This window comes from Stomoxys calcitrans, chromosome 2, assembly GCF_963082655.1.
Source record: "Stomoxys calcitrans chromosome 2, idStoCalc2.1, whole genome shotgun sequence".
In the NCBI taxonomy this organism is placed as follows: Eukaryota; Metazoa; Arthropoda; class Insecta; order Diptera; family Muscidae; genus Stomoxys; species Stomoxys calcitrans.
The window spans coordinates 228,397,292-228,409,481 of record NC_081553.1 but is presented as its reverse complement, the minus strand read 5'-3'; the positions used below and the strand labels follow the sequence as shown (position 1 = coordinate 228,409,481).

The 12,190-nt window shown below is 36.5% G+C and overlaps 1 protein-coding gene across 1 annotated transcript in view; it reads left to right on the top strand.

The window, feature by feature from the left end:
- Nucleotides 1-2,354: 2,354 nt before the first annotated feature.
- The window catches only part of LOC106084298 (uncharacterized), a 33,519-nt gene continuing 23,683 nt past the window's right edge, over nucleotides 2,355-12,190 (top strand). The window contains exon 1 of the mRNA XM_013247868.2: nucleotides 2,355-4,023. Coding sequence (XP_013103322.2) covers nucleotides 2,355-4,023 — 1,669 coding nt within the window. The remainder of the gene's footprint in view (nucleotides 4,024-12,190) is intronic.

Here is a 12,190-nt window from a genome sequence, read left to right as displayed (position 1 = left end):
AATTAAATTGTGTTTTAGTCTAGAAAATTGTATCTCTGAGTTTAGAAATAAATAAAATATGGCACAAACTTAACACTTATTAACTCGTTGTCATCCAATGTTCGTTAAATTTAGTAAGAAAGTCTCTCTTACAATAAAGAGAGAATATTATTTTAAAAACAGTTAAATTTTTTATATAGCTTAGCTTCATAATGTCCGATTTTCAGCAACGACTTAAAGAAGTGTTAAGCATTCTAGATGCAGCTAAATTTATTTTTCGCCGACTACTTTGCTATAAAATAAATTTCTCAACTCCATAGGGGCTTTATTAACACTAATGGACAACTAAGCGTGCACCGCTATATTTTGCTTGCAGAAATTACAGTTGCAACGAAGTTTGAATTCATAAATATTAAATGTCCTTTTAACATTACAAATTGGTTTGTAGGAAGTTTTTCTATATAAGGAAGTAAAACATTTTTCAATTCATTTTGCAAAGGTAGATTAATTGATAGGTTGGAACATTTTTTTTTTGTAAATTCATGATGAAGACGATTATTGTACATTGTGACCATTGCGCTATTATCCTAGTGCTGTAATTAAATGTTAATAATCTGTTGTATTGGTATATGAAAGGAAATGGAACATGTAAAAATGCGTTAAGTTTGGTTGTGCCGAATCTTATATACCGTTCACCATGCAATGTAGAAGAAGAAACCGTTCAATAAACATGACATTGAACGATTCCTTCGATGACAGGTATTAAGATTATAACTTACTTCCTTTAATTGGCTTTGACAAAATATTTGTTCTACTAGCCGAACTTAGAATAGCGTTCCAAGCGCCTCGATCTTCGATGTAGCCATGTCCATCCGTCCCTCTGTCGAAAGCACGCTAACTTTCGAAGTAGTAAAGCTAGGAAATTTTGCATAAGTACTTCTTATTGATGTAGGTCGGTTGGGATTGTAGATGGGCCAAATCGGTCCACGTTTAGATATAGCTCCCATATAAACCGATCTCCCGAATTTACTTCTTGAGCCTCTAGAGGGCACAATTCCTAACCGATTTAATTAAAATTTTGCCCCATGACTTTTCCTATGACTTTCAACTGATGCACCAATCGGTCCAAAACCTGATTTAGCTGCCATATAAACCGATCTCCCGATTAGACTTCTTGAGGCTCTAGGGGACGCGATTCTTATCCTGGCATATAAAAAACCAATGGGGATTTCTTGTTATGACCTCCAATTGTATTTTTTTAGTTTCTGCCAACTTGACAAATGCGATCCATGGGTATATAGGATTCGACCTGGTATATATATTAAAGTATATATGTTCTTGATCGTCATGACATTTTAAGTCGATCATGCCATGTCCGTCCGTCTGTCTGTCGAAAGCACGCTACCTTTCGAAGGAGTAAAACGTAGACGTTTGAAATTTTGCATAAATCGATCTCAATAGCTGCCATATAAATCGAGCACAATTCTTCTTCAATTTGGCTGAAATTTCGCACATATCGTTTTGGTATGATTGCCAACAACTGTGCCAAGTATGGGCTAATTCAGTCCATAATGTGATATAGCCGCCATATAAACCGATCTCCCGATTAGACTTCTGGGGCTTCTAGAAGGCGCAATTCTCATCCAATTTGGTTGAAATTTTCCACATGTCGTTTTGGTATGATTTCCAATAACAGTTCCAAGTGTGGTCTAAATCGGTTGATAACCTGATATAGCTGCCATATAAACCGATCTCCCAATTTGACTTTATGAGCCTCTAGAGGGCGCAATTATTACTCGATTTGACGGAAATTATGGAGGTGGTGTTTTTCAATATCTTCTAACAGCCATGACAACTACTGTCTATATCGGTCAATAACTTGATATGGCTCATATAAATTTGAATAAGTCATTCAAGGAACTCGACAAATGCTATCCATGGTGGAGGTTATGTAAGATTCGGCCCGGCCGAACTTAGAAAGGATTTAAAATGTTTTCTGTTTAGGATCGGAAGTGGATTTTTTGCTGTGTTGCAAGCGCATTGCCTACATGAATATAATCCCATCCTATGGTGTACGTATATGAAGTTTCCACCTCCAAGATAGGCTGTTGTGCCATGTTATTTGCTAGCAAATATAAAAAAGTGTTAACAAAGTATTTTGCATTGTTTTCGTTGTAATATTAGTTGTACATTAGCCTTTATGACGCTCAGACATTGATTGCATTATAATGAATTGTACAATATATTGTAAATTTAATAAAAAAAATAATTAAAAAAAGGATCTTAATTCCCCTTAATAATAAAAACTTTAAAGATTCTCTAGAAAAGTCATAAAAAACTAAAAATATTCTATTAGTCTTACAGAAATACTAACAATGAGTGGTCTTACTGGCCTGCAGTTGTGCATACTTTTTTGCTGTACTTTACAAGTTTCCCTTATGAAAACTAATGCTGAAAGTATACGAAATCTTTTACAAGAACTTGATGAACAGCGCAAATTTCAAATGCATCTTATAATTGATATGCAAAACCAGAATAGCAGCGAACAGTTCCTGGACTTTAAGAGCAAAATGGAAATACCGAGAATTCTTATTAAACGCCCCGATGTGGTTCAACAACATCTGTACATTGAGTTCAATATGGAAATCTTGACCATAGCTAGCTTGAGTATGCTGAATTTCAACCAAACGTTTGATGCCATGGAAAAGTTGTTGTGGAGACGGCATTACACCACCATCTTGATGATACTGGAGAATGAAGATTTTGATTTGTTGAATCTATTCCAAAGATGTTGGGCACAAGGTTATACCTCGATTTTAGTACTCCATCGCCAAAGATACTACACTTATACACCTTTCCCTACCATACAAGTTAAACCATTGAACCATTGTCTGGATTTCCTGAAGAAATCACATTTTCATAACTTTCACAATTACACATTTATGGTTCCCTTTACGCAGATGCCCCCAATAATTTTTAGTTATAACAACCGAGAAGGACATCTCATCAGATCGGGCATCTACTACAAGATTGTGGAGAATTTTGTCAACCACTATAATGGTTGTATGCGGCATACATTTTATGATATTTGGACATCAAGCTTGAAACCCGAGGATATTGTTGCCATGATCATAGAACAAGGCTTAAGCTTCATACCTTGCTATTTAGCAATAAATGAAGGATATGAAAGTAGTGATTCGTTTCATTTTTCAAAAGTCTATTTGATTGTGCCAGCTGAAAAGGAAATCGATCAGAGTCTATATCTGTTGGTTTCATTCAAACGGGACATGTGGTTGATGGTTTTCCTGCTGTTGATGGTGATTTATCTGCTGCTTGTTGTCGTCTACTATTGCAAATACCAAAAACTGATTTATGTCGAAGCCTTACTACATACCTTGAAAATCATCATATTCATGTATGACGAAGTGTTCAAGGATAGAACATTTTTCAATTTGCTTCTCAATTTTCTATTTCTCACCGTGGGGCTATTTTTGACCAATAGCTATGTCTGCAATCTCTCTAGCATGTATACCTCACGAGTTTATGAAACGGATTTTAAGAGCCTGGAAGATGTAGAACGCACTCAACTAGGCATTCATGTCTATAGCACCGATTATGATGGGTTTATGGCCGTAAGAAATATGCCACCTGTGATTTACGAACGCATGTTTGTAGGCAACGATAGCGAGTTCTATGCGAATATCCAGAATTTGAATTTAGTCAATATATACACGGCCGGTGAGGCCACTGTAGATTTTGTACTTTTCCAACAGTTGTATGTGAAAAGGCCTTGGGCCAAATATATTCCAGAGCCCATATACACCTTACCAAGTTCCATAAAAATTCCCCATCGCTCACCCTTCATAGAGCTCTTCAATCGGCATTTGTCTTATCTCAAGGATAGCGGAATCTTGTACAAGTTTAAAGCCGATAGTCAATGGGATGGAATTGTAAGTGGCACTACGCAATTTTTTCAGGATGCTGAAACGAAAACTGCAGTATCAATGGCATATCTACAAAATGCCTTTGTAATGTGGTTGTTGGGTATGCTTATGGCATTTATAGCCTTCGTGGGCGAATTTATCTCAGTTAGGAAATTTAAATTTATTTAGTAAGAAACGTTAAAACACTTCAAGTTTGGGTGAACCAAATGTCATGTATTTCCATGTAAAAGCTGAAATAACCTTCTAGTGTTAGGAAACATTTATATACGCAAAAAATAAAACGTGTGAGACATTTTTACGAGAAACAAAATACTTTTATTACGAAGATTTGCTTTTATTGTAACTGTGTAACGTTTCGCTTCAACATGTAAAACGTAAGCCATAAACGTAATATTATTGAATGTAGCTTACTATAGTTATTGTGAATTCTTAAGCAGCTTCGTCTACGGTAAAGGGATCTTCCTTTTGTTGTGAAACGAAAAACTCTTTAAATGCAAAACTGCTTCGATACCCGCAAGCAATTATTCGTGTACCGTACCAATAATTATTCTCTTGTGTCTCCCCTACTAGAGGGAAATGTTTAGTATTTGAGCGTACAAAGCAGTGGTTGATAAAAATACTCACTCTATTGCACATTACTTTGTACTGACACAAGAAAATAATCCGAAGCAACCCCATAGGCTTGCAAATAATTTCAAGTGTGTGCACGTTACTGGACACATTCTCACACACAAAATTCTTTCCTATTTTTTATTTGACTGAGCAAAGAGTAGTAGATATGTTGAGTAACTCGGTCGAGTGCAAATTTTAAACTCGGTAAGAGACAGTTTTTAAAGTTTCGGTACATGAATACTGGTATGACAAATGACAAAAATCATTAGACCAACACATAAATAGCTGCCATGTACAAGAAAACATAACAAGAATTTCTAAGGCGATTACATTGTTTGGTAAAATTTAAGCTATTAAGAAATATCCATCCCAATGTAGGTTTTTAAATGTGCGAATACAACAACTCCCATAAGTAATTTTTTGTTTTATTTATAGTATAACGAATACATCAGATCATAATACAAAACTTTAAAGGAGTTGTGCGAAAATGTAAGGCTTTTAATATAAGCGTATATCATAACATCGAAATAAATCCAAATATACTCTAAAAGAGTTTTATTTCAATTGAGTTTCAATTTCTGGACAATTCTGGACTCAATTTCGAGGTATCGGTCTATATGGCAGCTATATTCAAATCTGGACCAATTTGGGCCAAGTTGCAGAAAAATTTCGAAGAGTCTGTCCCAAATTTAGCCGAAATCGGACAATAAATGCTTCCTTTATGGCCCCAAAAATTTTAAACAGAGAAATCGGTCTATATGGCAGCTATATCCAAATCTGGGCCGATCTGAGCCAAATTAAAGAAGGATGTCGAAGGGATTAACACAACTCACTGTCCTAAATTTCGGCAAAATCGGACAATAAATGCGCCTTTTTATGGGTGCAAAACCTTAAATCAAGAGATTGGTCTATATGGCAGCTATATCCAAATCTGCACCGATCTGTGCCATATTACAAAGGTATGTCGAGCGGTTTAACATAACTCACTGTCCCAAATTTCGGCGACATCGGATAATAAATGTGCCTTTAATGGGCCCAAAGCCTTAAATCGTGAGATCGATCTATATGACAGCTATATCCAAATCTGAAACGATCTGGGCCAAATTAAAGAAGGATGTCGAAGGGCTTAACACAACTCACTGTCCTAAATTTTGGCAAAATCGGCCTATAAATGGGAGCAATACCTTAAATCGAGATATCGGTCTATATGACAGCCATATCCAAATCTGGATCGATCTTAACCAAATTGAAGAAAAATGTCGAGTGGCCTATCACTCACTGTCCCAAATTTCAGCAAAATCGGATAATAAATGTGGCCTAAGATCCTAAATCGGCGGATCGGTCTATACGACAGCGCAAAATACCTGGGTGTTTTGCTGTACAGGAAATTGAACTTCAAATCCAACATTTTGGAAATGGCAAGAAAGGCAAGTCTTTCCCTATACCCCTGCAACTTCTATACGGATGGTTCCAAACTAAACGACCAGGTGGGCTTTGGGGTGTACTCTAAAGATCTAGAACTGGTCATTTCGAAAAGGTTACCCGACCACAGCAGTGTGCATCAAGCAGAGATCCTTGTAATTAAGGAAGTGATGGAATGGCTAAAATATAATGCCATTACGACGTTTGGTATAAATATCTTCTCATACAGCCAGGCATCCAATAAATCTCTGGAGAACGTATTTCTGAACACAAAAACCGCCCTCGACTGTCGCAGATCTCTCAACGAGATGGCTGAACAGTTCAAAATTTATCTGCTCTGTGTGCCGGGCCACAGAAATATTCCAGGGAATTTTAAAGTGGACGAGGAGCTTGCGAGACTAGGAATTGCCCTACACATTTCAGGGATACCGGAATGAGTATGCCTTTAGCGACATGTTAGCTAAGTTTTAAGGCCCAGGCCCGAAGGACAACGAATGATAGATGGTCACAAGGAGGGGGTTGTGAGCATTCCAAAACTATGTGGCCTGATTTAGACTTGAAGAGGTCTACTGCTTTGCTGTCATTGGCTAGATCAGACATCTCAGTCATTGTGTCCGTCATGACAGGTTGCCAGCAACGACTTTTGCAGAAGCTGTGAGAACATCGAGGAAGAAGAGACTATAGAACAGCTTCTGTGTGTATGTATCGCACTAGCAGAAATTAGAACCTAAAGTTTCACTTTAGGTTCTAATTTCTTTGAGAACCTGTCTGACACATCTTAGCGGATATGAAGTAAAAAGTACCTTCCTTCTTCTGTTCCTGTGGTATAATAATGGACGAGAACGTCTAGATGAGTCTAATGGCAGACTGCCACTTAAACCTAACGCAACCAATGGGAGTGATATAAGGATATAGACCGATTTGGACGATATTTAGCATCGAAATCAGAAGTCACTGTTTAAAATTCCAGCTAAGTCGGTTAAGCGTTGCGTCTTCCAGAGTTTGAAGATGTTGTCGTGTTATCGAAATGATCCATATCTTCATGAGGAAACCCTGAGATGAATCAGTTGATTAGCACTACACAGTTGTTTTGAACCGATTTAAGTAACGATAATGGTCCTCCTTTTTCATGCCGAGTTCAAACGGCGCACAATGTTGCCTCTTAGCGTATTCGTTGGATAAAATAGCTGGAGTTAACATAGAGTTCTAAAATTTACCACTGAGGTATATTTAAGTGTAATATAGAAAAAAGTGGAGTATGATTCAAATCGGTCTATAACCTGATATAGCTCAAATGTAAACCGATCTCCCGATTTAACTTCTTGAGCCTCCAGAGGTCACTTATTACCCAATTTTTCTGCAATTTAGCTTGATGACATCTGTTAAGAGTCTCAATAACTACCACAAGTATGATCAAAATCGGTTTATAACCTGTTAAAGCTCCCATATAAGCAGATTTCACGATTTAACATCCTGAGCCTCCGGAGGGTGCAATTATTACCCGATTTGGCTGAAATTTTGCAAAATAACTTCTGCTGTGACTTTTAAAAACTTTGCCTAGTATGATTCAAATTGGTATATATACTGCTATAGCTCCCCATAAACCAATCTCTTGATTTGAGTTCTTTAGCCTAGAGAAGAAGTTCTTATTGTATTTCTGGTTGATTGAAGTGTTAGTCAAAGGTAAATAAATTGTCAAAATTTTAATTTCATAAAATGGAACTGTTTCAAATATTTATCATTGTTCTACCCACATGGATAAGTGACAGCTTAAAAAACTTTTTAAATTTCTTCTCTTAGCCAAAAGGCCTAACTAAAACTATTCCTTATTATGACAATCCTTTGATGTTTACAATTTGGGACTTTACAAAAAGTCATCATACGCCCCGAATGCAAAGTAAAAAGCAAATGCTGGCAGTGGTTGATAATAAAATGTTAATTAAAATTAAAACTTTGAAAAAAAAAACAAAATTGTAAATTGTTGGAATGGCAGCAACATCTGTTGTGAATGTTAATGTATCAAGTCTCTGTTGTAGCCAAGCCAAACTGCAAATATCCTTGCTGGGTAACGGCCGCTGAACAACTCAACCCAAAGAGTCCTTAGGAGAATGTCTCTTTGTTACAAATTGTAATTAAAAATCATTGCCTAGAGGAATATTAAAATAACAAAAGCAACAATAATAGGGCTAAGAGCCTTAAATTGCATATTTACTTTGTGTGTGAGCAAGAGCTAATCTGCAGCTGGGAGAAGGACATATAACGCATACAAAGTAATTAAACCGACTTGTTGTTGTTGCATTTTCAAAACATAGATTGTCCCTAAGTTGACATTCATGTTAATAGAGGTAAGACTTAACTAATATATATTCGCGTTTAATCACCGGTAAAGATGCTATTAACTCCAGATGAGCTACCGAGGCTGAATACTTTTCAAAAAATTCGTTGGACCAATTTATACGCGGTGTACATTTGTCTCGTGGTCAAAAAAGGACAAATCATTTTTCGACCCTAGATACGAGGAGATGAAAGACACGATTTATTAGATTTTGTAGAGAAATAAAAGAAAATAAGATTTTTAGTACAATAACATAAACGGCCACAATTCGTAAACTAAGCCTCATAGAGCAAAAGCAAGGTTAATTCGTGACCACTTCAAAAAATTTTAAATTTTCATTTAAATGGGTCAAAAATTGAATTTTTCACTTCACAAACTTAAAATGGCCATATCTCCTAAACTAGGCGTCGTAGATCACTTCCAAAAATTGGAAATTTTGATGAAAATGGGCCAAAAATTGAATTTTTCACTTCACAAACTTAAAATGGCCATATCTCCTAAACTGAGCGTTGTAGAGCAAAATGAAGGTTTATTCATGATCACTTCCAACAATTTAAAATTTTGATGAAAATGGGCCAAAAATTCAATTTTTCACTTCACAAACTTAAAATGGCCATATCTCCTAAACTAAGCGTCGTAGAGCAAAAGCAAGGTTAATTCGTGATCACTTCCAAAAATTGGAAATTTTGATGAAAATGGGCCAAAAATTGAATTTTTCACTTCTAAAATTTAAATTGGCCATATTTCTTCAATTAAAACTCTTAAAGGACCACAATTTGAATCTCTTTTCTTTTTTTTTATGTATCTTTAATATTCTGTCCTGATAGATACACTACTTGGCTCTTGGATTCTTCTTTTGCTAAACTTTTTCAACAAACTTTTATAAAGCAATTTTAACTCCATGTAATTTCTTTTCATCTACCTATCCTTAATTATGCATCAACATCTTTTCCTTTTCTTTCTCTCTCTCTCTATCTAAGAGCAGCAAAAACATATCATGGCCTCAGATACTTTATCACCTTCAGTTTTAAATATTTTTTATGAATAAGTCTAAGAGAATGAAAAAAATTACAGAAATGTAACTCAGAACAAAAACTTTTTAATGAGTCCTATTTATATTTGCCATCATTATAAATTACTTGATATTCAAAGCATGAAAACAGCTCTTCCTCCTACTCCTTCTCCACCACCTCCTCTTAATTCCCAAAGGCCCATTCATTCATTTCCCCTTCGTCGCATTCCTTTTGGGTGAGGACTAGGGTTTTTGTACACCATCCCCTTTTGACGCCACGCATGAATTACGATTTGGCTTTTGTTGGCGCGAAACAAAATTTTTTCAAAAACCAACAGCAACCAACCAAACGAAAAGAAATATGCAATTCGTGTTCTAAACTAAAACAATCAATTATAATTTTTGTCCTATGGGCCGAAATGGAAGTTCCTTTTCTAATAATTAAACAAAATAAATGAGGAAACGGAGCGTATTATTCCATTGAAGGCTTAGCAAATTTATACCTCCTACCCTGAGGGCAGAATGACTACCCTGCTTTGTTGAATTGAGTTTTGAAACAGAAATCGCAACAAGAGCCTTGCCATGAAATTCTTGCCATTCATAATCCCGTTCATGCTGAGCTCATTTTGCACGCATCAATAAAAATCATCAGCATTATCAGCGTCATCATCATCGTCAACATAGACACCGAAATGGGCTTCATGAGATGTTGTGGATATGGGAACAAGAGAAATAAAAACAGTAGAAATTTCAGTTTAAAAGGAAATTCAGTAAAAGGCAAATATTCAAAAAATAACAAAGAAAAACGTGCTATGTTCGGTAAGGCCGAATCTTGGGTACTCACCACCATGGATTCCGCTAAAGATTTACACTTATTAACTTAGTTTGTATTTGAATTTTTTTGTAACAATCAAATAGGAAATTGATTTTGGCTTCTATTGTCTCAAGAATTTATGTCGGGGTATTGGTATTTAAGGGGGTCTTTATCAGTATATAGACCGGGCCATTTTGTCTGAGAAATAGAGCATCATAAGGACAAATGGTCAAATATTGGCGAAAAATGCCAATATCTTGGGTTCTTTGATACTTTGGATGCCAAATTTTTTAGATTTTCCAAAGGCATGGCCTACTTGATATTTCCTATAAGCGCTTTCAGGGCACGATTTCCCCGTTGGCCACAGTGGGCCATTTTGTCTGAAAAATAGAGCATTATAAGCACAAATGGCCAATTATTGGCGAAAAATGCCAACATCTTGGGTTCTTTGATACTTTGGAAGCCAAATTTTTTGGATTCTCCAAAGGTATGGACTACTTGATATTTCTTATAAGGGCTTTCAGGGCACAATTTCCCACTTTGCCATAGTGGGCCATTTTGTCTGAAAAATAGAGCATTATAAGGACAAAGGACCAATTATTGGCGAAAAATGCCAATATCTTGGGATCTTTGATACTTTGTATGCCAAATTTTTTAGATTCTTCACAGGCATGGCCTTCTTGATATTTCCTATAAACGCTTTCAGGGCACTATTTCCCCGTTGCCCACAGTAGTGCATTTTGTCTGAAAAATAGAGCATCATAAGGACAAATGGTCATATATTATAGAAAAACCCCAATATCTGGGGTTCTTTGGTACTTTGGATGTCTAATTTTTTCGATTCTCGACAGGCATGACCGACTTGATATTTCCTGTAAGAGCTTTCAGGGCAATATTTTCCAGTTGTCCACAGTGGGCAATTTTATCTGAAAAATAAGTAGGAGTGTGCAAAGTTCGGCCGGGCCGAATCTTATATACCGTCCACCATGGATCGCATTTTTCAAATTCTATGCGCGGTATCTCTTCTTAGGCAAACAGAGAATATTGAATAAAAACTGTTATGCTATTGGAGTTATATCTAGTTAAAGTCCCATTCGGACCATAAATGAATGCTGAACGGATAAGAATTGCGCCTTGTAGGGGCTCAAGAAGCAAAATCGGGCGATCGGTTAATATGGGAGCTGTATTAAGCTATTGATCGATTCAGACCATATTAAACACGTATGTTGAAGGTCATGAGAGAAGTCGTTGTACAAAATTTCATCCAAAATCGGATGAGAATTGCTCCCTCTAGAGGCTGAAGAAGTCAAGATCCCAGATCGGTTTATATGGTAGTTATATCAGGTTATGTACTGATTTGGGCCATACTTAGCACAGTTATTGGAAGTCAGTTGTACAAACTGACTTCCAAGAATTCGGGATCCAAGATCGGTTTATATGACAGCTATACCAGATTATGAACCGATTTGAACCATACTGAACACAGATATTGGTAGTGATACCAAAACACTATGTGCAAAATTTAAGTCAAATCGGATGAGAATTGCGCCCCCTAGAGGCTCAAGAAGTCAAGACCCATGATCGGTTTATATGGCAGCTATATCAAAACATGGACGATTTGAACCATACTTGACACAATTTTTGAATATCGTAACAAAATGCTTCGTGCAAAATTTCATTCAAATCGGATAAGAATTGCGCCCTCTAGAGGCTCAAGAAGTAAAGACCCAAGATCGGTTTATATGGCAGCTATATCAGGCTATGGGCCGATTTGACCCATACTTGGCACAGTTGTTGGATATCATAACAAAATACGTCGTGCTCAAGAAGACAAGACGCAAGATGGGTTTATAGGGCAGCTATATCAAAACATGGACCGATTTGGCCCATTTACAATCCCAATTGACACTAATAAGAAGTATTTGTGCAAAATTTTAAGCGGCTAGCTTTACCCCATCGAAAGTTAGCGTGATTTCGACAGAGAGACGGACGGACGGACATGGCTAGTTCGACTTAAAATGTCACGACGATCAAGAATATATATAATTTATGGGGTCTTAGACGCATATTTC